This window comes from Tamandua tetradactyla, chromosome 12 (assembly GCF_023851605.1).
Source record: "Tamandua tetradactyla isolate mTamTet1 chromosome 12, mTamTet1.pri, whole genome shotgun sequence".
Classification (NCBI taxonomy): Eukaryota; Metazoa; Chordata; class Mammalia; order Pilosa; family Myrmecophagidae; genus Tamandua; species Tamandua tetradactyla.
This window is the reverse complement of record NC_135338.1, coordinates 51,116,672-51,140,603: the sequence shown is the minus strand read 5'-3', so window position 1 is coordinate 51,140,603 and position 23,932 is coordinate 51,116,672. Positions and strand designations below refer to the sequence as shown.

General features: G+C 42.2%; 1 protein-coding gene across 4 annotated transcripts in view; it reads left to right on the top strand.

Moving 5' to 3' along the window:
• TTC7B (tetratricopeptide repeat domain 7B) overlaps positions 1-23,932 on the top strand; it is a 315,415-nt gene that overhangs the window by 177,331 nt on the left and 114,152 nt on the right. For all 4 annotated transcript variants that reach the window (XM_077123321.1, XM_077123320.1, XM_077123319.1 and 1 more), the window contains exons 10-14: positions 13,093-13,176; positions 14,117-14,221; positions 15,097-15,214; positions 17,246-17,303; positions 22,770-22,842. In XM_077123321.1, coding sequence (XP_076979436.1) covers positions 13,093-13,176; positions 14,117-14,221; positions 15,097-15,214; positions 17,246-17,303; positions 22,770-22,842 — 438 coding nt within the window. The remainder of the gene's footprint in view (positions 1-13,092; positions 13,177-14,116; positions 14,222-15,096; positions 15,215-17,245; positions 17,304-22,769; positions 22,843-23,932) is intronic.

Genomic DNA, 23,932 nt, shown 5'->3' with positions numbered 1-23,932 from the left:
TCCAAAGCACAGGAATGGGTCTGACACCGTCTACTCAAGATTGGGTGGGTTGCACGGGTGGTTCAGTGGTAGAATGCTCACCTTGCATGCCGGAGACCTGAGTTTGATTCCTGGGCCATGCACCCAAACAAAAACAAAAGCAAAACATTGGGTAGTTCTTTTTTGTCCACCTCCGCCCACCCCAGCTGTATTTTTTCTCTCCTTTCATTTGGTTTTGTTTCTTTTTCCTCTCATGATGACATCGACTTCATTGTTTATCTTTCTGCCATATATAACAGCCTTGCATATTCCTTGAAGAATTGAGCAATATATACAAATATTAAAAAGGAAATAAAAGTCACCTAGAATCCACTCCCCTAAGTTAATAACCGTTGGCATTTAGGTGGCCATCTTTTCATGTATCGCTCCATAAATACACACACACACATTTATATAATTTTTCAGGAATGGGGTAATATCATACATGTTTTATTCTGTCCCATAAATTATTCTGTCTCTGCCCTCTCCATCCAAAAATGTAGCCTGGAATATCCTGGGGCACAGGTTCTAGAGCTGAGAAACTCTGGATTGGCTGTTTCACAATTGTGTGATCCTGGCAAGTCATCCTCCTATGCCTCAGTTGCTTCCTCTGTAAAGTGGGGGTCTGTAAAATATTCTCACATAATTGTGAGCATGTTAGTAATTAATCCATGTAAAGTGCTCAGACCAGAACCCCATTCATATGGAGCCTGTTCAGTGTCAGCTGTGTGCTGCTACGGCTTGTGTTGCGACATATTGGAGAAGAAACAAAGTATGTATAAAAGGACTTTCGCCTTTAAGAAATTCATAATCTATTTAGGGAGACCAAATAGAAACACATGGAAAAAATAACTAACCACAGAGACTTAATAGTTCACGAACCATAGTAAAGAAGATAGTGCAAGGCATGCCCACGGCCAAAATGAACTGTGCAGGCCAGCCGCAGAGCTTGCAGGCTTGGGTGCCAGTGAAGAGATTCTGAACAGCCGATACTTGAATGAGATCTTCAAGTCCTGATAAGAACTGAGTAATCTGAGAGAAGGGAGACACCCCCTCATCATCCAGATCATAGAGGTACAAGGGACAAGAAATGGGGGCTCCCTCACACAGGAGCCTGGTAAGGGAAGAGGTTGGGAAGAAGCCATGGGATCAGATTGTCAGCACCACAGTGCCTCGGTACAGTTTTGCTGTACCCCCCACCGGTGTGATCCAGCCGTGTCACCCTTCAGCTGGTCCTCTGAGTAGGTCCTCATTGTCTCGGCAGCTCTGCCCAGTCCTTCTCTTAGACTGGATGAAACATTTCACGAGTAGAGGCATTCACAACCAGGAGGCTGTTGTGAGAGAAGAGAGGTCTGACCTCCTCACCCTGTCCTTGTATTTTCCTCCCTTCTCTTGTCCCCATCCTGCATCAACATCTCCACATTAGGACACAACGTGTTTTTTTCCTTCCTCTCCTTCCTCTCTTTTGCTGACACAGGCTTATAGGTACTCAGGCACCGAAAAGAGAAAGGGGTTGAGGGACTGTGCTGGGGACTTTGGTCTGTCATCTCTCCTCCTGATGCTGCCCCTCTGGGCAGTGGTTGTGCTGTGCAGCAGCAGCTGACCAGCCTTCACAGAACCATGCTTGGGAATAGTGGAGCCGCTCTTTCGCAGGAAAACTCTCTGTCTCTCTTCTGTTGTGTGTATTCAAGATGGAAGGCCCTTCTCCCATCGCAAGATTGACTGCCGTTGTGTGTTCTCACATAATGCCTTTTTTCTCTTCAGCGAGATACTGGGCATGGGGTATTGTATCAAGGAAATACAGACCAAAGGTATACCACATCCTTATTCTCACAGGCTTAAATGTAAGCACGATGTTTACCATATCTTCAGTGCTGTGGATTTTCATGTTTTTTAAAGACTAATTGTGAGCCCTGCTGAAAGGCTTGTGTAGGAAGGAGCACTTCTTTTTTTTTTTTCCTTTCAATTTAAACAGCAGCACTAGTTGTCATGACAACCTAAGCTATTAAAAGTAAAGTAACAAGCATTGCTTCCTCTGTTTTTCAGAATGAACCCAAGCTGCTAAGGAGGTTTGTTTCTTCAATTTGGCTATTAATGGCTCCATTTTGCAGACTATTATGGGGCCCTTTCTGAAAAAAAAAAACAACTTATTTTTATTGTGAAATATAACATATATACACAAAAGCAATAAGTTTCAAAGTACATTTTAACAAGTAGCTATAAAACAGATTTCAAAGTTTGATGTGGGCTACAGTTCCACAATTTCAGGTTTTTACTTCTAGGTGCTCCAAGACACTGGAGACTAAAAAGAAATATCAATGTAATGATTCAGCTGTCATACTCATTTGTTAAATCTTATCTTCTCTGTTATAACTCTTCCGTCTCCTTTGATCCTCTTCCCAATCTTTAGGGATATTTGGCCTATGCCCATTCTAACGTTTTCATGTTGAAAAGGGGTGTGTTGACAATATGATGTAGGAGGGTGGAATGGTTGATGTACTTGAAGAGACTACCACCTCTGGATTTCAGGACTTATCTGGCTTAGGAACCATCAGATCATTATAGATTTCTGGAAAGTAAACAGTACCTGAAACTTCTGTAGAATCTCAGATAGAGCCCTAGGTGTTGTTTAAGGTTAACGGGAATGGTAGCTGGAGCTTGGCATACCATGGCATTAGCAATATCTTGCTGAACCTTCCATAAGAGTTGCCTCCAGAATAGTTTCTTGGCTCTATTTGAACTCTCCTAGCCACTGATACCTAATTTTGTTACATTTCTTTTACCCTTTTTGGTCAGGAAGGCATTGTCAATCCCATGGTGCCAGGGCAAGGCTCATCCCTGGGGTTCATGTCCCACATTTTTAGGGAGCCTTTCACCCCTGGATGTCATATCCCATGTCTAGGGGAAGGTAATGATTTTCCTCACAGGCTTAAAGAGAGAGAGTACATATCTGAGCAACAAAAGAGGTTTTCTGGAAGTAACTCTTAGGCTTAATTGTAGGTAGGCTTAGCTTTTCCGCTACAGCACAAGTTTTATAAGAGCAAGCCTCAAGATCAAAAGCTTGGCCTATTAACTTGGGAATCCCTAATATTTGAGAGAGTATCAGGGGGTTCCCAGGTGGAAAAGTTTAATAGTTCCATATTTTTAATCAAGGAGCATTGGGTAAGACACTTACACATCTATCTAAGTCTGCATAAAAATCTGCCATTTGTTAACTTGCATTAGAGTTGAGTGCTACATGCAACCCGACTCGTACTGCAGAAACTACCTAGAGCTTCGTGCCAGGGTCCCTAGACTTTTGAAGCCATAGACTTTTGAGAAATTACAGCAGAGAATTTGGCCTGTGCTAGTTGCTTAATAAATACTTGCTGATTAACCTAATGCTTCAAAGCCAAAGTACACTATCATCATCGTCCTTTTCTTTGGTTTTTGAGGTTAATTGTCTCTGGAAGTGCAGTGAGTATATCTCCCCTAGAAGGCCCAAAGGTAAAAGGTTGTTGCTGGGAAATAGGCAGCAGAGGAAGAAACAAGCCCAGCTCAGGGCAGAGCAGCTGCGCAGATCCCAGCTTTGGCCCAGCTTTTTGGGTCAGCTCAGTGGGGGTGTCCTACTGGGTACATTTTTGCATGATGACTGTCCCAAAGGATCTCAGCCATTGGTGGCTACATTTCTACTGTCATGGAAGTATTCTTTTGAGTGAGCTTTGCCTTCTTCAATGGAAATGCAAATACTCCTGGTAGAAACAGGAGTGGTTTAAACCCTTAGAAGGATTTAGTTCAGAGAAACAAAGTATGTAAGTATATACCTGGTGTTCTGACATCAGACCTGAGTTCAGATTTCACTCAGTTCTGCTACTTTACATGCCAAGTGTGAATTTGAGCAGATTCCTTTACCTCTTTAAAACTCTCTCTGTGGAATATAGATATTATTAGTACCTACCTCTGGGGGTTATTGTAAGAATTAAAGAAACAGTGCATGCTGCTATTATTATTGGTGATTTCAATAATCTCCTTTCTAATATAAAAATCCTCTTTGTAACAGCCCTGGCCGATGATCCTTGACTCTCAGTAGAGAGGTATCCATCGTGTACTGAATGAACTCAGCTTTGGAGTCAGGCAGATCTGGGTTCAAATTCTGGCTCTAACCTTTTACAGCTGTGTACCTTGGGGAAGGTTCTTAACCTCTCTGAGCTTCTATTTCAGATTATTATGAAGCTCAGCAAGATGGTGGGTGTAAAATATCCAGCATAGCTCTTGTAATACATGCTGTTTCCATTCCTTTCCTCTCTGGATATTAGAAAGGTTTCAACTAAAATCTGTTCCCCCTCCCCACCCCGTAACTTCCACCTATTACCTTTTTCTCTTTGGATCAAGAATATAAATCCAGTCTTGCCTCAATAACAGCCCATCAAATATTTGAATACAGTTGTCACATTGTCTCCTTTCCCCCAGCTTAAAGATCTTCCCATTCTTTTAGTCTAGGGGTTGGCAAACTTTTTCCATAAAGGACCAGATAGTAAGTACTTTAGGTTTGAGGACCAAGAAGCAAAATAAGGATATTTTATATAGGTACTTCTATAACAAGAGAGAAAACAAATCCCCATGTTTTTATTGATGAAATTCAAGATACAATAAGAATAAGCAGTACAATTCCTCACACCAGGCTCACACCAGGCTGATAGATTTAAAACAAAGAGCAGAAGATGAGAGGCAGTTTAGAATGGGGGGAATAGGGTAGAGGAATGGAATGTCCATTTCTTGAATTTAATCATTCATTTTGCAAGAATCACAAAGAATAGCTACATTAACAAAACAATAGATGGGGTCATGTTTGAGGTGGACCCTGGAGACCTTTCACTCACTATGCATTCTTGGCCAGGTTGCTTCACAGAGTTGAGATGAGAGTATGCTGGAGGATAGCATCCAGTGTTCAAATTCTATAATGAAATCTAGGACCTTAAAGAGCAACCCATCTCTCTCCAACTCCCATCATGGCCAGGGGCAGTGGTGGGTTGTGCCTTTCATTTAAACATTTGCCAGAGAACAGTAAATCTTTGAGACTCTACTTGGTGCAGTTTGGGTCTTTTAAAGCAAGAAGAGAAATGTGGGACAGGGGTTGCTCTATTTTACTTCCAATGTAAAGGGAGAAAAATATGATATTATCTATATTCTCTCAAAGCTCAGGGGGACCTCTTCTTTGTAGCTGAGAGTCCCATAAAGGTGCCTTTTAATGCCTTTCCTAGACCCAGACTCCTGTAGTGTCTAAATCCATTTCAGTTATTTAGAAATAAAAGCTGTGAACAAGTGTCATGAACCTGGGTTCTGATCTCACGTCTGCCACTGTATGACATTGTGAGGGGCCTGTCTTCTCTCTGGGTTTAGTTTCCACATTTTTCCAAATAAAGATGGGACTAGATCTTTGCGGAGTTCTCAACTCATTCTACAATTATGTCATTCTATGGGTCAAAGATAATAATCCAAAATGTCTAAGTTGCTTGGGTGGTTTTTCATTGTTATAAATAAAGAAGCAAAAAAATTGTCCATATACCATGTTAAATTAAAAAAAAAAGTTACACAACTGCAAGGAATTGTGTCTATTAACTGACTTGTTAAGTGTACATGATATAGAAAAGACAGTCTCTGTGATCAATTGAAAGAATTGTGTTATGAGAAATTTTAGGATATGGCCTACCTGTCCACAAAGGTGAATAAATGAAGAGAATTCATTATATTGTTGCTCTGTTTTAATAGTGATGAATTTTAGATTTAGGCTCCAGGCTGCATTTGAGGAGTATTTGATTATTTTTTTTCCCAGCCCCCCCCCCCCCCCCATGGTTTTTCGAATGCTGAATTTCGCTTTTGAATTCCAAAAATAGCCTTGCTTTTCCTTGCTGGTGGTACTGAACAGCTGTCACTGCCACACCCCCAGTTTGTGTAATTGGGCTTTGTGTACTAGGAAGGTAGTTGCTAAATCCCTTTCTTGTGCCAGAAGAACTTCCCATTCCTGGAGCCCCCTGAAAGATGGCTGATTTATGAAAAGCCAAAATAAGAGGCTGGAAAGGCACAAACTCTTGCTACCGAAAAGAAGCAACATTTTTACAAGTGAATGTTTGACTAACATCCAAATGATTAGGATGCCAATTAGAGTCTAAGTATGCTCTACCAAATACCTATGGCATTAATGTTATCTGGGCCTTAGAGAGGTGATAGTAGCGTGATTGCAACAGTGGGCTCTTTTTACTGGTAGAAACTACACTGCAGCCAAACCCATGTCTTTTCTTGTGAGAGAGGTGATGTGAAGATGACACCTGCTGCTTTGTGTGGGTGACTCGGGGGATCTGCAGGTCTGGATCGGACCCTACACCACCAGGCCCTGGGCCTACACTGCCATGTCTCCACTGATACCAAAAATGAAGAAAGGCCAGAATCTGGCTCTTACCTCCCCCTTTTCACTCAAAAGCACCTTTCTGTTCTCCCTTTGCTCTTAGGGGCCCTCACGCTCCCTTTTATCCTCTCCAGATTGAGCCCTGCAGGATCTGCTGCTTCTTATTTCACAAAAGCAATATCAACAGCTAACACATTTATAATAGTCACTCTCTGCCAGAACTCTTCTAAGCATTTTATATGTATTACTTCATTTAACCCGTATGACAATCCTATGGCCAGTGAATAAGGAGCTTGGAGTAAGCCAAGGCAGTCTGGCCCTAGAACCAATGCCTTTACCAGGTGACTGCTCTGTGCTTGTCCCTGAGCTTTCCTTCCAAGCACCAGCCATGCTAGGCCTGGGTGATTGAAGCGGTGCTTTATATGTTCCCCCCAAGAACAGAACACCTGCCATCTTCTTAAAAATCCATTTTCATCAGTACTGCTTTTCACTTGTACAATCATTACAATGTGAATGTACTTTTTATTTATTTATTGTGAACACATATTCCATTCCCAACCTACCCATTCCATTAAACTAGAAATTTTTACTCTGTAACATACAGGTATCATTGTGGAATCTTAAAAAGGATAGTCAAACAATTGGAATGCGCAAACACTCTAAGGGGCAGGGATTATGGATGGCAAATGTCCCCAGTGATATCCCAAGCTCCTTTATATGTTCAGTGGGTGCATTGCTTATATGTTTGAGGGTTAGTTGACGTGAGGTGCTTGGGGATTTATATAATCTTTTTTTTATTATTATTAATTAAAAAAAATTAACACAACATTTAGAAATCATTCAGTCTTTTTTTTTTTTCATATGCTGTGTGGTTGGGGTCACATTTCATTCTTTTTCCATGTATCCTGTTATTGCAGCACCATTTGTTGAATTTTTTTTTCCCCTTGAGAAGTTTATGGGCCTGGAATCAAACCTGAGTAGGCAAGGATTCTACCACTGAACTACCCTAGCATCCCCGATTTATATAATCTTGATGTTTACCAGAACATAAGGGAGGACGTTTTATAGATCCAAGTAGTATGTTGGGCACCAAGATTTGGGGAGCATGTGGATCTGTCTAGGCACTTTTTTGGAGCCAGGGAATCGTCACCGTACAGCACAAGTTGCCAAGAGCCCATAGGAAGACAGCATCATTGGCTGTGACTCCAGAACTCAAACACCGCCGAAGTGGGTGAAGGGCTGATTTGTAATTGTTGACTTGCATTTCTTATCTCTCTTCGTGACACTTCTGTGGCTTAATACAGGATGTGGGTGGTTGTGATTAGGGGAAGGAGGCCTACACTGGGAGGGGACTGTGAAAGACGCTGCAGTGTAACAGAAACTCAAGACCCACATTAATCCTTTCCAAATTGAGGTGAACTGAGGCATTGCATCATAGGCTCCCATGGTGCTGGTGTTAGTCAAGTTTCTTGAAAAGTCTTGCACATTGGACCTTAATAGCCTTAGGATCCCAAAGAGGCTTGAGAGCAGGGGTCCCATCAAGGAACAAGTGGCATTTTTAGGAGTCTCTTAATTCAGCTATTCTTTGCTTTTTGCGGGCTGAGTGGGCCTGATAAGTCTGAGTGGCTTGTCTATAATTAAATAGAGCGATGTGGTTAAGAGCTCAGACCCTGGAACCAGACTGTGTTCAAATCCTGGCCCTGCCACCAGCTCACTTGAGTTGTCACTTAACATCTCCGTGCTTCCGTTTCTTCATCTGTAAATGAGGTTGTTAATAGTACCCGCCTTGTACCTGGTAGGGTTCTTGAGATGACCAGTGAGGCAATACTTGGAAAGCAATTAGAATAGTTCCTGGATACATCATGCTATCAAAAAGTTTGTTAAAAAAATAAATAATAAATTTGTATTCTACTTCAGCTCCATAAAGTTGTGCATGATTTTTAAACTATTCTTAAGGGTCTCAGGTTAAATTTTTTTTTTTTTTTTTTAACATGGGCAGGCACCGGGAATCGAACCTGGGTCCTCTGGCATCTCAGGCAAGCATTCCTGCCTGCTGAGCCACAGTGGCCCGCCCTAAATTCTTTTTTAAAGTGAAGAAACATTTGGTAATGAAGAATAATTTCTGAAACAATGCATTGTAAATCTAAGTTTTCATAAATTGAGTTTTGATGAAGTGATAGGTATCATGTAATTTGTTATATGTTCTTTCTTAATATAAGTAGGTTAAAATAAAAAAAACTAATAAGTAATAAAAAGCTGAATAATAAAATTAAAAAGTTAGCATAGATCTCAGGAACCGTTCCTAGTGTTTATATGTATTAACTAATTTAATCTTCCTGATAACTCAGTACATTAATTACTGTCATAGTCCCATCTTACAACTGAGGAATCTGAGTATACAGACGTTAACTAGTTTGTCCAGATTTGCATACCTAATCTGTGGTGACATCTGTATTCTTTATTTCCAAGTACTGTTCAGGTGGTGAATCTCTCAATTCTGCGAGATTCTCAGGCAGAAGTTCCACAACTACTTGTTGAGTACTGGGGGTAGGGCTTATTATAAGAGGGACCCCAAGTATTTGCTTGACTGTACCTTCAGGGTCTTGGTTGTAGATAACCGAACCTGACTTGTTAGCTCAAGCAGAAGAGCAATTGATTGATGAGCACTGCTTAACTCACAGGAGCCACAAGAGGCTGAAAAATTGAGTTGGGCAGAAATCCATCAAGCAAGGCCCCTACCCCAGCTTGGGAGTTCATACTCTCTACACCTGTGGTCCCCCTCCCAACCCCTACCCAGACCTGGGGACTAACATCCAGCGGCCCCTCTGCTGCCTCACAGAATCTGCGTAGGGACAGATTCAAGGCCCTGGCAGGAACTAATGGTTAGGTCCTGTGCTTCCTCCTTCATGCTTAGGCTTTGTTACTGGGAAGCTGAGAGACTGCTTCCTTTCTATAGGAGGTGCTCCCCAACCCCTCAAAAGTCAGGATTGTTTTGAGCAAAATGACAAGTGTCCTTTCCTCTGGGGCCTTCAATTAGATGCTTCTCAAGTTCCCTCCTAGATTCTGTGATTCTACCCTTTATGAGGGCTGGAGCTGTCTTCCTTTGGCATTTTCCTATAGCACCTGGATTGGAGCTCTATACCAATTAGGCTTCCAGTAAATGTTTTTTCATGGAGTATAATGAGTATGTTAGCCTTTGGCATAAAAGAAAATAAGGATGCACACTTATTTATAGCATTAGCTTTTTTGATGCAGAACAGACTGTTTCAGTTGCTGAGCTCCTTTTGTTTATCAGGGAAACAGTTGATATTTATCATTTCTTTTACCAAAAAGAGATAGAAAAAGCATTTAAACATTTGAATGTTTCTGTGTATTTATTTCAGTACGTAGTGGTTATATTGCAATGAATTAGTTGAGTAGGACTGTTAGACCAAACCTCATTTTGATTATGTACCACCTTCCATTCAAATACTGACTCCCTTGTCTAATTTCAGCCGATGTGATTGTCATTGTACTTCCTTCTTCTTCTTCATCATTCGGCTTCCTCCTTCCCCTAAGTCAGTTTCCAAATACTGTTGGCTTTTCATTTCTTGGCTTCTCTCCATAACATCTGCACCCACATCTTCCCAATCTTCATTCCCTCCCATCCCACCCACACCCCACACCCCATCTTGCCTACTTGATTTTCTCCATAAGCTGCTTTCTGCTTTCGTGTTTGTGAGTGTGTGTGTTTTCCTGTTTCTTTTCACTGTGCTTCTTACAGAGAGAATAATGGCTTGCTGGTGCTTCTGTATGGTAGAGCAGTTAAGAGAATTTTGGGGTTAGGTACACTTAGGTCGGTTCGCAGCTCTGCGGTTATTGTGTGTATTAATGAGGGCTATTTCCAGATGTAATTAACAAAACCACCTTATCATTGTTTAACCAACTATGCATTTATTTTGCCCCCACAGCAAGGAGTCTGGTTGGGGGGTGGGGAGCCTAGGTGGTGCAGTAGCTGCAGTTCCTCTTGACATAACGGACCAAGTGCTTTCTCTCTTTCTACACAGTCATTCTTTTTGGGCAGCTTTTGTCCTCACACTTACCACTGCCTGGCCGTCTACCTTTAGCACTGAGTTTGTGTCCTGGGCAGAAGAGAGAGGCAGGGTTTATGACACAGGTGTGTGCTAACCAAGGGTGTTTCCCTTTTAAAGAACTTTCCTTTCCTGGAGGCTGCTAAAAACCCAAGGTTTTTAGTGAAACCCTTAGCCAGGCTAGTCAATACAAGGGACTAGCTAGGCTAGTCAATCCTCTCACCAAGGAACTTTGAATACCCAACTGTACCATCACTGGGCATATAGAGGGTGTTTATTAAAAGCCCTTTAGTTCACTTTTCCACATATTTTTATGAGGACAGGTTTTCATGGTCAACCAGCTAGTGTAATATTTACTGTGACCTTCTCTGTAACTATTACATTATAAATTCTGGAATTTCTCCCCTCTTCTCCTACCACCTCACTTTACCTTTATCGTGACCTCCTCTCTATTATTCCCTTGTCTCCCAGCCCCCAGACCCCTACCTCTCCCTTTTTCCCGTCCATCAATCTGGAGAATTCCGTCTGTCATTCTCGGCTCTTGGGCCCAGGCACATACTGAGAGGAAAATGACAGGCCAGTGCTGTAGGCACTGCTGCCCATCCACATCACCACTTCACAGTCTTTAAATTCATTTGAAGTGAACAGTCCACCCCTTTAAGGGTGAGGTTAAATTCCTAGCCCCATTCTTTTCCTTTCCCCCAGCAAACAGATCAGTCCATCTTCACAGAGCAAACAGTAGCTGGGCAGGACAACCACATAAGGGTTCTCTCCTCTTCCTCTTAAGGAACCTACCTCCTCAGGTGAGGCCTGCCTCAGGGGCCCATTTGTCCAGGGACCTGGCTCTCTCTGGTCTGCTGGGACCTAATTTATCCCCAGTTTTTCTCTCCCAGTTTCTTCTTCTCATGTTAGAGATATGCTCAAGTTTCCCCCATGAAAAATTGGGTAAACAGATCCAAGCCCAGGTGTTTGCTTCTTGCTGTCCTTTCCTTCATTACTTGGCTTCATCTTTTCTTTACTCATCTGGCCACCATGGCTTGATGTCCTCATCCACCTGCCCCCAAACTGCACTCACAGAGCTTGCTCACCTGATTGTAGATTCTCTGGCTTTTTGTCCCTTTCTCTGTCTCGACACTGCTGCACACTCTCCCCACCCCAGCTCTCCCTTTTCAGTTTTTTCTCCTTCTTTTTCTCTAGCTCCCTTCCCCTTAAATAGAGATGTTTCCAAAGATTCTGCCCAGCTGCCTCCTCTATTCTGTGAATATTCTCCTGGAGTGATCTCATCTCTTCTAATGACTTCAACTCTCTTCATATATTTATCTTTTGTCTAGATCTTTCCATTGAAGTTCAAGGTTGTCTCTATCTCCTATAAATCATGGCACAACACCTCAACCTCACCACATTCCAACCAAACTCATTAATAGTACCTTTCTCCCCCCTCCCCCCATCTTTCCTTTTCTTTCTCTCCCCTCACAGGTACACAGAGATCTTCTTTGCCATGGGTTTGCTCCCAGGTGGGTAAGCTGGAGACTTTGGGGACTTTCTTCAACCCCTGCTCCTCACCAGCTACCCAGCTCTTCCTTGAAGGACGAACAAGGCTGATTCTAACGCAGACACATTTCTTGATTTTTTTCCCTTGAGTTTCCATTACTGCTTTATGGTTGCAGGGCTATGAAGCCCCTGAATGCTTTATCTGCCTTTTTCCTGGCCCATTTATACCTCTCCCCAACAACCTCACATACCCCACCCATGACCTTCTAAAAGCTCTGATTCGATCATGTCATTCTCTGTGCGGAAATGAGAGGCTTCTCATTGACTGAGAGCAAAGACCAGGCTTAGTATCTGTAGATTACCCGCCATGTGCAGCATTTAGGAGACAAAGAAAAAGAAGTCATGATCCCTGCCCTGGATAGTTCCACGGAGTGGTACAGAGGAGGGCAGGGAGGGTAAGGACAGTCACATTTAGGGATAGTTGTGGTGGACGGTACTTTAGAAACTCAGAGGAGGGAGAACCAAAGCTCGGGTGTGCTTTGAATAGAAGGTGACATTTCAGATGCTTGTGACTTGGTGCCAGCCTGCGCCTCCTCTCCAGCCTAGTCCTTCCCATTCCTGCCCGTCTGCCCTCGGCTTGGCCTTTGCTAAGTCAGAGCACACTGTTTTGTACCTTCATGCCTGTGTTCATACCACCTCCCTTCCTGGAATCCTGTTTCCATACAACAGCTATGTTTTTTTCTTCTCATTAATCAAGGCTCAGTTCGAATTCCACCCTTCCAGGGCGCCTTTCCTGATTCCTGTGATCACTTTCCCACAGCACTTTGTTTCCCTCTCCTAGAGCACTTGGAACTTTGGCCACGTATTTGAATATTGTTTGTCCACCTGCCTCTTTCTTTCCCTGTCCTACATGAAAAGCTGCTGAAGATCTGAATTGTACTGGCCTATGGCATGGCACATCACACCTAGTTGGGACTTCTCAAGAGGGGTTTGGTGGCAGATTGTATTTTAAGCATACAGAGGAACCAGATTTTATAGGACTTTCTTTAGCGTGAGCAGACACAAACTCATACTTCTCCATTTATGATGCTGGTAGTTCTTAGATGCCTGTGTATGTTCTTTCCAAACCAGTGCTTAGAAAGAGCCATGAAGTTTGCCTTTGAGGAGTTCCACCTCTGGTACCAGTTTGCCCTGTCACTGATGGCTGCTGGAAAAGTAAGTCACCCTTTATCATGTGCAACTCTCTCCATCGGCGGCTAATGCCATTGAAATTCGTGGGGCAGAATATATTGGGGAAGTCTAAACCAGCTGTTTGACACTGTCCCATCAAATAGATTGTTTCTAAAGGGACAATCAAACGGAATTATTTAGGGGCCAACATGGACATGTCATTGAAAAAAAAATTTTCTTAAGTTTGCCTTTTTCAAATTGTCACCTCACCATGTGACTCATTTGAGAGTGTGAGCTTACTCCTGGAGGGGAATATCTTTTGGTTATCATTAGCAGTATGTTAGACATGATATGATATTGGTAAAAGCTGCTAGGGTGGAAACCTGGCCCTGCCCCCTCACAGCTGTGTGACCCAGGGGACATTGCTCTGTACCTCAGTTTCCTCTTCAGGAAAAGAGAATATTAACAGTACCTGCTTCACACAACTGCTGTCAGATAAATGAGGTGGCATGCACAGGGTACTTAGAATAGCACCTACAGGTAGGACACATTCAATAAAGGTAGTGGTTGCTATTCTTGTTAATTTGGTCCATTTAGTGAATGGTTCGGTCTGCGATATAACTTGGGCTAAATGGAATCAGACATTTTGTATGGTATATTTTCAATTGGATATTTTATTTTTTTATGACAACATGAGTCTCTACTGTCTTTATTATTTTTTCCTTATTTTTACCATGGCTACTCAAGTGTGAAACTATATTAGCAGTGGCAGGGAAGCATTTCCGCTTGTTGTCGCCACAGTTTACGCATCTGTCACTTAGGAGCCCCAGTTCTGGTTATGGCCATTCCTAGGATCTGTCTGCTTGGATGCAAAGTTGGAAAACCTCATGAAGAGGGCATCCTTACCAAAAGCCCTCTGGAAGGCTTTAGTGTTTTGTTCTATCAGCAATTCTGACTTTCACAGAAATAATTTTCTCTTGCCAAGTCTGCTCGTGCTGTGAAGGTGTTGAAAGAATGTATCCGTCTGAAGCCTGATGATGCCACCATCCCCCTTCTCGCCGCCAAGCTGTGCATGAGCTCCCTTCACTGGGTGAGTGGGGGTGGTGCCCCTGCCACTGGGCAGGTGTCTCAAGCAGGGCTGCCCACCTCTCTCATGTCAAGACCCAAAGAGAAAATGATAGGGATTCATCAGCTGCAGAAAGACAGGCTGTTAGACCCAGAGACCCACCCACACCAAGGACCAAGGAAACGCAAATCTTCTCTGTATATATGTTTTTTACATTTTTATTATTAAGATTTCCAAACACCCATTAAAGTAAGGCATATAATGAACCCTCATGTACTGTCACCCAGATACATTTAACATCAACATTTGTCCTACTTTGAAGGAACAAATCTTACCATTTTTGCCTGTAATGAATGGTGCAAAAGGTCTTTTGTGGGTGTAGTTTGCATTGTCTCATTGGAATCTGTTAGTGTGAGAGCCATGTGTTGTGTATTGTTAAAAAAATAGATTGGGTTTTAAAATTTTTAACAGCTTGTGGGGAAGAAAATCCAAGCCTAAATGAATTATTTCTTGCCATTAAAAAAGAAAAGAAAGGAAAAGACGCAAGCACAAAACACTCTAAGTATTTTAAGAATTAAATGTATATAATTCAACTTCTGGCTATTTGGCATATAAAAATAAAGATAAAAAAGATCAAACCTACCAATCAGGAATATGCTTTTGGAAAAGAAGGCAAATAAGCAATAAGAAAAACTTAAAAGAAAATAGCAAGGTAGGAATCCCAAGTACTGTGGAGAGGCTCTGTAAAGAAAACAAAATCACCAGTGTAGAATTGGAAGATTTGGGAGATATTTAGAAAGTGACTCATCAGAAATCCATTTTTGGCAGCCATCGCTTATGGGAACTCATGTGAGAAGGTCTGCAGGTTGCTGTTGTTTTTAACTTGTCTTATTTTTCAGTTGGAAGAGGCTGAAAAGTTTGCCAAAACCGTTGTGGATGTGGGAGAGAAAACATCAGAGTTCAAGGCCAAAGGCTACTTAGCTCTGGGGCTCACGTACAGTCTGCAGGCCACTGACGGTGAGACATGGCCCACTCACTGGGAGCTGCTGAGCTACCTAACTCACATCTTGGATCCCCACTATGCCCTTCTGGCTCAGGAGGGTGCATAAATGTGTCACTCTGTCGTGCTGTCATGTGGTGCCCTTGGTGCTGCTGTCCTCTTTGCTTGGACGCATGGGAAAATGAGAAGGAAGGGAGGAAGGCCCCATGTCGGGGCTCCCGGGTCCCGTTCATAGGGCATTGTGCTGGCACATATCTGGCAGGCGCAGTGCATCTGGGATGAGACCTTGGCTGGGCTGCCCTTATGTGAAGGGAGGCTGTGTCTTAAGCACAGGGTCATAGAAGAGTCCAGGGCCAGCCTCTTCCAGGAAGCTTCTCTTGGCTGGTCAGAGACTGCTCCTTCATTTGCACATTCTAATTCACAGATATGTACATGTGCAGTGCAGCAGCTCACCAGATTGCAATGGTTCTTTGGATACAGCGATATATACTTTTGTTCTTACTTAAAGTTTTGGTTGATGGGCATCTTGTTAAAAAAGCAATATTAATTATATACTTAATTCGTACTTAAGGAAGTTTTCAGTGATATTTTTGTGGACAATATAAATCAACACATTGTTTTTTCTGAACTTTTACTACTATTCTTTTAACATTATATTGTTAAATATAACACAAGCATAAAAAATTCAAAAACAAAAATATTACATAATGAATTAGTGGATGGAAAATCACCTTTGTAACCACAAACCTGGCTCAGGAGATAGGATGTTGCCAAACTACCTTGGGGGACCCACCATGCCCCCCTCTCAATCATACACCCTCTCTCCCCATTAAGAGAAACTGCTGTCCTAACTTGTATATTCTTTACACACTTCCTTTTTTTTTCTTTATAGTTTTGCTATCCTTGTTCTGCCCTAAAATATCAAAGACCCTGGGGAAGTTTTACATATCAGTTACTTAGCAATGATTATTTTTTGCTAATTTTCCACTTACACATGGTATGTTAGAATTACCCAGCACAGTGCTTCAAATAAAAGTAGTCTTTCAATGAAGTTTGAATTTAATGCTGTGTATTTACCCATATAAATTCTTAGTATGTTCTCTATCACTAATTAGCTCTGAATTTTGGGTCTGGGCCTTGCACTCATTCCAAAGGCTCCCACTAGCTCAGTCCCTATTGTTTTTAGTTAGTTGGAGAGTGGGAGGGATGCATGGAGCCACATCCGGCCTCCAGGGCAGCCTTGCACTACTCTCAGTCTGAAGTCAGGTTGAGAGCTGCTGCATCGGAATTATTAGATAAGGGCCTCCTCTGGTTCCAACCATAAACAGGTCCTCTGGGACTTTTCTGCCACCCCCATGAGTTATATTTTACTTCCTGTGACAGGCTTTGAGGGAGCCTTTTCTCACATACTGTACACAGGGAAAGCTGTTGGCTCACAGCAAGATGGCCTCATACTTTTGAACTGATTTTCCAACACCAGTGCTGGGCTTGCCTGATCATCCTTTACATTCACATCAAGGCATTAAAGATCCTGGCCCTTGCCTGGTGTGAATTGAACTGACTTTTTCATGGCATCAAGCCAGTGCCCTTGGCCTAAACTCAGCTTCTGAGTGCTAGAAGAAAGTCTGGGGTTATCTGATCCAACCCCTGCAGCGCTTGAATCCCATCTCTACCATCCCCATAGAGCCAGTCTTGACCCATGCGTTACATGCCTGTGCTTGGGAACACAGACACATTCCTCTTGGAGTTGCCAGCTGGTCTTTTGGAAGTAGCTTTCATATGCCTGGGAGTGCCAGGAGTGACCATCCGACTCACATTCTCCCCTTGGCAATCGTTGCTCCCCAGTTATGTCCATTGAGTGCAGTGCCTCCGGGCTAGGACTGGGCTTCCTTTTCTGTCTTCTATAGTACCTGGTGCAGGGCTGGGCACATAGGTACCAGTGATTATTGGTTAAAATCTAGGTGAATGTATAATTCTGTGATGGATTTCATATTTGTCAAAAGCTCCCTGATCTCCCGTGCCACTGACTAATTGTACCTTTTTCTTAGCTTCCTTGCGAGGGATGCAGGAGGTCCTGCAGAGAAAGGCACTTCTTGCATTTCAAAGGTGAGTGGGAGTTCATCTTTTCACTCGACTGTACATAATGACACCTAAGTATGATAAGTATAAAAAGAAGAGATATTTATAAAGATTATGTAAACAATGTTTTACCCCTGTGAGTCTTTCATCTTGAGCACTGAACAGACAGTATTTAAACTTGCTGCATCACTTGTTGCCATGATGCATTCTTAACTGTTGATCCATTTGGGCACATTGTATTCGTTCCTAATAAAGTGACTTCAGCTGTGAGGAGATAGATACTTTATATGTCTAGAGTGATGATTCCTTTGTTAAAGACATTTGCCATCACCAGAAAAGGGATCATTTTCTTCTAGTTTCTTTCTTTTTTTTTTTTTTTAACATGTCAAGTTGTGGATTTTTATATTAAGGAATGAAAAAACAAACAAACAAACCAGATTTTAGGGGGCAGTCTCTGATATCCTGTGGCAGAACAGTCAATCCACTAAGCCCCAGGCCTCTCCACCCCTGCCATACTCCATAATACCTTGTGGGTGTCTCCAGTATTATGCCTTTCACAAGATTAGGAGAATGCCTTGTAATTATAAAACCCTGGAGTGTTATAGTGCTCTTTCCCATCCCTTATTTAGTTTGATCCCCACTCCAGACCCATGAAGTAGACAGGACAAGTAATGTCCATTGCAGGAAATAGACAGAGGGACAGGAGTTAAAGGTGTTACCAGAGTCACATAAATATCAAAGTCGGGATAGAATCCAGGTCTCCTGATTCTAAGCCAATTTTTCTTGTACCTACTATACCACACAGCCCTGATTTTATTCCTATTACAGTTACAATAAATCATTAGAATGAAATCATTGCTGAAAGTATAGCCATGATGTGAAGTCTCGAATTGGTATTAATTCTCTCACCTTAAACATATCTGAAGTACACTGGTTTCTTGGAATTGTGTTAGAAACTTAATTACTTCTACGAAAACATTCATAAAGACCTCTCAATTTCTGTAATAACTTTTGTTATAATTCCTTTCATAGAACCAGAGTTGCTTACAGATTTCATGGTATATGTGATTGTGTTTTTCATGAAATCATTATCATGTGGTTTCAGTTAGTCTGAAACTCTTCAGTCTCATTTCTTTCCATTTCCTAGCAGGCTCACGGAGAGTTTCTTCACTTTGCCAGTCCCAGTCTGGTTAATGACAGAAAGTACCAGTTGACATCTGCAAACGGATCTTTTGTCTCTGCACTAATAAGCTTTTGTTAGTGTTCTTCAGCTTGGAGTGTGGAAAGCATTTCCATTTCAAATGATGTGGAGTTTTAAATTCTCCAGTCCTAGTTTGTAAAACCCACACATGGATGCCTAAGAAAGTGGTCATTACATCTGTTTCACTTTTCTTAAATCAGCATATCTAACTGGCTGTCTAAAAACAGCCATTGTGGTGGTCTGCCTTCAGTCGCCAGAAGTCTAACTCCATGTTATGTAACAGATGTTCCATTGGCCTTGATTCTTTTTTGCTCCTTTTTTTTTTTTTTTTTTTTGCTTAGGTTTTATTTCAAAGAGCTTTTTAAAATATTAGTTCAGATGGGAATGAAAAGAAAGAAAATTCCACTAACTTAACTGATTATTTGGAGGAAGGTTAACCTAAATTAGTATTTGTGTTAAAGGTAGAGTATTTTTTCTAAAGAAGTGAAATTATTTTCTTTCAAGTGCATATTAACCAGGACTATTTTAGTGCATTGTAGTCTTAACAAAAATCTTTAAGGGAAAGGTTACAAGCAAATAAGAATAATTTATATCACTTTTTAAATGTAAATGAATACTTTAAAACCACTTTTATGAGAAGTGCTTTTCCTACTATGTATTCAATCTTCCCTTTGCCATTTGTTTATACTATTATTTTGTATTTTTCTTTAAAAAGAAAACAATGTAACTCAAAAGGGGACAGGGGTTACAGGTACATCATGTGGCAATTAATTCTGATTATGCCTGGAGTCAGAATTCAGGAAACATTCTCTATAGTAGATACAGAAAGGTGATATTTGAAGACATCCTAATTGTGGGCCTGCATCTCATTATTGAGATTTGTGGCTGTTCATACACTCGTAATCTTAGCTCAAGCAGCTGAACCGGTGCGTTTGTCTGGACAAAATTATATTGAAGAAAAACAAAACCCTGTTTGCAAAGCTTTCTGAAGATGCCAAAGCAGGGCACTGACCCTCAGATCTGAGTTGCTGCTTTTGCAGGCTCTCATATACTGTGGGAAAAAGCTAGTCCGAAATAGTTTTGAACATGTTTTGGTGAATTGACCCAGAGTGTGTAGCAGGCAGCTTTCTCAGAGCAGGGCCTTGGGCTCCTCCATAGGAAGAGATATTTGTGTTTGCCTTCAATGTGGTAAAGGCTACAGGAGGTCATTTCATTTTTGTATGTTTCCCTTCTAGCTTGGGTTTATGTTTGAATGTGTTCATGTTTTGTGTGTATAGGGTATCCAACCATGCCAGTTTGTTGGGGACTAAGAAAGAAGTTTTCAGGGATGTGGGAATTTCAGTGCTAAAACCAGAAAGGAAAATCCTGGGCAAACCAGAATTTGGGTCACCCTATATGTGTAAGTGGCAGGAGATTCCTGAGTAATGTGTTTGTAAATATTTTTTCTCAATAAAACACTAATCCCACATCCATGGTAATCAGGACTGAAGAGGACTTCAAGGAAAAGTGGCTAACAAAGGCAGCAGACTAATATGGTAGAAAGTCCAGGCCTTGGAATCATACATTCTCTACTCCACCTCTGGCTTTACCACTTTTACTGGGTATTCTTGGAGTAGATACTTAATAACAGATTTGCCATAAGTTGTAGTTAGTGTTACAAGGTCAACTTGATCAGCCTCCTTTGTATTCTTGGTTCAGCGTTAGAGGATATTGGAACTGGAGTCTAGAAGAGCACTGTGGTAGAACTCACGGCATCCTGAGTTCTAGTCAGGGAGATCTGGGGACCCCATCCCACTCCTCTCTGATTGCTGCTTGGCTCGCCTGTCTCAGGACAGTGCTTCTGCTGCACTGTAATGATCCCTTCGGGTCTCCTCCTCTGGGTGGGGAGCTCCTCAAGAGCATACATTTGTCTGATTTGTCTCTAGGATCCCCGGAGTCTGGCACTGGACTGGCATCACAGTAGGCACCGCATGATGTTGTGATCGATGGATGGATGGAGTTGGGTGGGGAGTGAGTGAGTAGGTGGTAGATGGGTGGATGGGTGATGGATGGATGGCCTCGGTAGCCCAGCAGTCTGACAATTCTTTCCTTCCTTATGGAAGATAAACTGAATTAATGAATATGGAGTGCTTTGATGAGGGGAGCACTTTGTTAATGTCCCTGTGGTAACATTTTTAGCTCTTGGGGTTTCTCTTAGCAGTCTCAGTGGGTGTTCACTGCATGGAAACGGGGTTTATGGAACTGCTTTAGATTCATGTACAGAGTTGCAGTTTTCAAGAATATTTGTACCCTCCTCTCATCTGTATGGCTTAATGATTTTTTCAAGCACATTGGCTAAAGGCATACCAAAGGGACTTTTTCACTGATCTTAGCTGCTGAAGCAAGTTATCTAGTGGCTACATGAGATCAACACCATGCTTTTCTTTTTTTTCTTTCACATTCTCCTTATTTCCTTTTTCCTTCATAGGCTACAGTGGTAAGCTTAACTCATACTTATGTTTAGATTGTGTCTCATTAGAAATTTGGTGGTTAGATATCCATTATTAGCCAAGTTGGAAATTTCTCAGATGTTGCCCTAATGCTCCCCAGGGTTGCCAAGGTTTCTAGCACTTATGGTTTGTTTCTTTCACAAACTGTTAGCTGTGGGAAACAGTTAAAATCATTTAATGAGGCCAGAGTAGGGCCTTTGGCCAGATCTATCTCCAACCACGCCCTGAATTCACCAGAACATTGCCATAAATAATATAAAGTCTTTTCATAATTAATTTCTTATTTATTTTCCCTGAATTATTGGGAGAGACAGAAACCATGACATTCCAATCTCCCTTTCTATGAACACCAAAGGAAAAATGTCTTTGATGTATAAATACATGGAAAATCAATATTTGTTCCTAATAAAAACTGGAGCATACTGAGTAGGCTTCTGGTAGAAACAAGACATTTAAAAGGGCAACACAGGCAAACACTCAGCCTTAGCCTTTTGAGCGAAGGTGATAAGTGTTCCGAGAGTGACTGCATTCTGGGGCAAGGTTACTTGTGAAGGTTCCCCAGGAATGGGAGTTACATTCTTTGCTCTTAAGATCAATGAAAGGACTGAGACTACCCTGTGCTTTACCCCACTCCTGCTGGAAAACCCAAGCTACTACATTTGTTCAAACAATGTCCTGAATTAGTGGACTTGGCATATTTGCTGGATAGCAGACCTATAGAGGACTTCTCTGGCTCTTTTCCCCACAACAGATGGACAATTCAATTAAAAGACCTTGTTATTGCAGAAAACCATCCTTGGCATGTTTGCCACAGCTTTATCTATGATGATTTGGTTTTCTTTTTTATCTTGAATTTGTTTTCCGCCAGTACAAGTTTCTCCTTTAATCGCAGAATGTTGACAGAACAGCATGAAGGTTTGTTTACTATCAAGGTCCCACCACTTGTAATTAGTGTGTTCCACAGTGCCTTCTAAAGAAAGTAAAAGTTTGTTTTTCTCTTCTCACCAGACTGCTAAACACATAATTATTTCTTGTACATAATCACATTTTGAGTTGCTCTTGGTAACTTACATTTGACATCCTCATAAACAGCAAAAGAAATCCCTGTTTGCAACCAATGAGGATGCCAGTTCAGGTTCTTCCCATCTGGCTTGAAGGCCAGTTAATAAAATTAAACTGAGTGTCTTTACACAGAGCCTAAAAAATTGCTGTTATATGGACTAAATTAGTAAACAGCATGGAATTTAGTAGAAGCTTCAAAAGATTGGATGAATCTGTCGCTTTTCCCCCTATAGTTCACCAGAAACCAAAACCTTATTTTACAAGCCAAGCTGAGTCTTTGATTTCCATATGGTTTCTCTGAAATTCAGAAATTTGGATTAAGTAGGATTAAGGCCAAGCCAAAACTTAACCAAAGCAGGCGTCCCCTTGCCAAGTTGACATGTGGCCACACTGTGTCCCAGAGTCACACACAGGCCTCTCTGCTCAGCCCCAGGGAGTCTGCTGGGAGGGCAGGCCTCAGGGCCTGTGGCTGCTTCTGCTCCTGCTTCCCCAGCCCTCCTCGAAGCCTGGGGTCAGCATGAGACACAATGCAGAAACGCGTCCCTGTGTTATGCCTGTGTCTGCTGTAAGAGGAAAAGTGCTTTTACGTTTGTTAGCAGACAAACAGAGAAGAGTTTAAGTTAAATATTAGTTAGATTAAATATGTGGACTTGGTATGAAAATGCAAATGTAGAGACTCAGATGATAAGGAAAATAAAAGTGGCCTCTTCTGTGTACTAATAGCCATCAATACTTTTTCAGGGCCCACAGCCTGTCACCAACAGATCACCAAGCAGCTTTTTACCTGGCTCTGCAGCTTGCCATCTCCAGACAGGTCAGTTTCATTAATGTCCCCTCAACTTGGTACACTGTCTTAGTGCAGTTCCTCTGGCTCCAGAGTTGAGGTAGTAGATGATCTTCCTGCCTTCACCTGAGGCTGACTTGGAGCCAGGGACTCATCTCAGAGGATGCTAACTCCTCCCAGGAAAGGACTTTGGGGTTTTGGTCAGTTTGAGCATTGTCTATGAAGACTTAGGGATTTCCAGGCTCTGCTTTTGGAAATTGAATCTGCAGATGTGGAGGGCCAAATACAAGTCAGCTACGGCATGTACCCTGAACGCAGCAGTCATTAAATAGCCGTTGATACTTGCTGGCAGGAACAGCAGAGCCCGGTGCTGAGCTGCATGGTAGGGATCTGGTCATTTGAGGAGGCCTGGTTGTCATAGGGTATCAGTGATTATCAGGAAGATGCCAGCAAGAGTAGACAAAAGATACCAGTTCCTTTAAGATACAAACAATTGTATAGTGACCACTCAGAATAGGATGGACAAGCTTCCCTGGCCTTGATCTTCCCACAGTCTCATAGCCTCCTGTCCCCTTCCAGCTGTTCTGGAGATCTGGCCACGTGCCAGCCTGCCCACCAGGTGGAAGACACTGAGGGTAACTCCAGCACATTCCTGAGTGTTTATGGGAGGGTAAATCAAAGGTCAGTTCCTCAGGCATCCCATTCTTTTGGCAGGCTTGAGCTTTAGGCATTTATTTGCCTTTCAGTTTTCCTGAGAATGCTATTAAAAAGTGTCTCCCATTGGTGGGTGAGGTGAGGATTGAGGAAACCAAGATACCTCCGCCTGTAGAGGCCCTCTTGCCTGGCAGGGCGTGGCTCACAGCTGGACTCATCCAAGCTTGTCAAGAGCTGCCTCAGCAACAGATATGGACTGATAACTAACCATCTGGTCTCCTTCCAACAGAGTTTCTCTCAACTGTTCCCTGAAACCTCCTTCTTGTAGCAATTCTTTTTCCTCCTTAGCCCTCTTGATCAGTGTCCATCTTTCTCTCTAGACTTTAGGTTCCATGAGGGCAGGAACCCAGTCTGTCATCACTAACTTTACCCTAGCTCCTGGAACAGTGTGTTAGGCACTCAATAA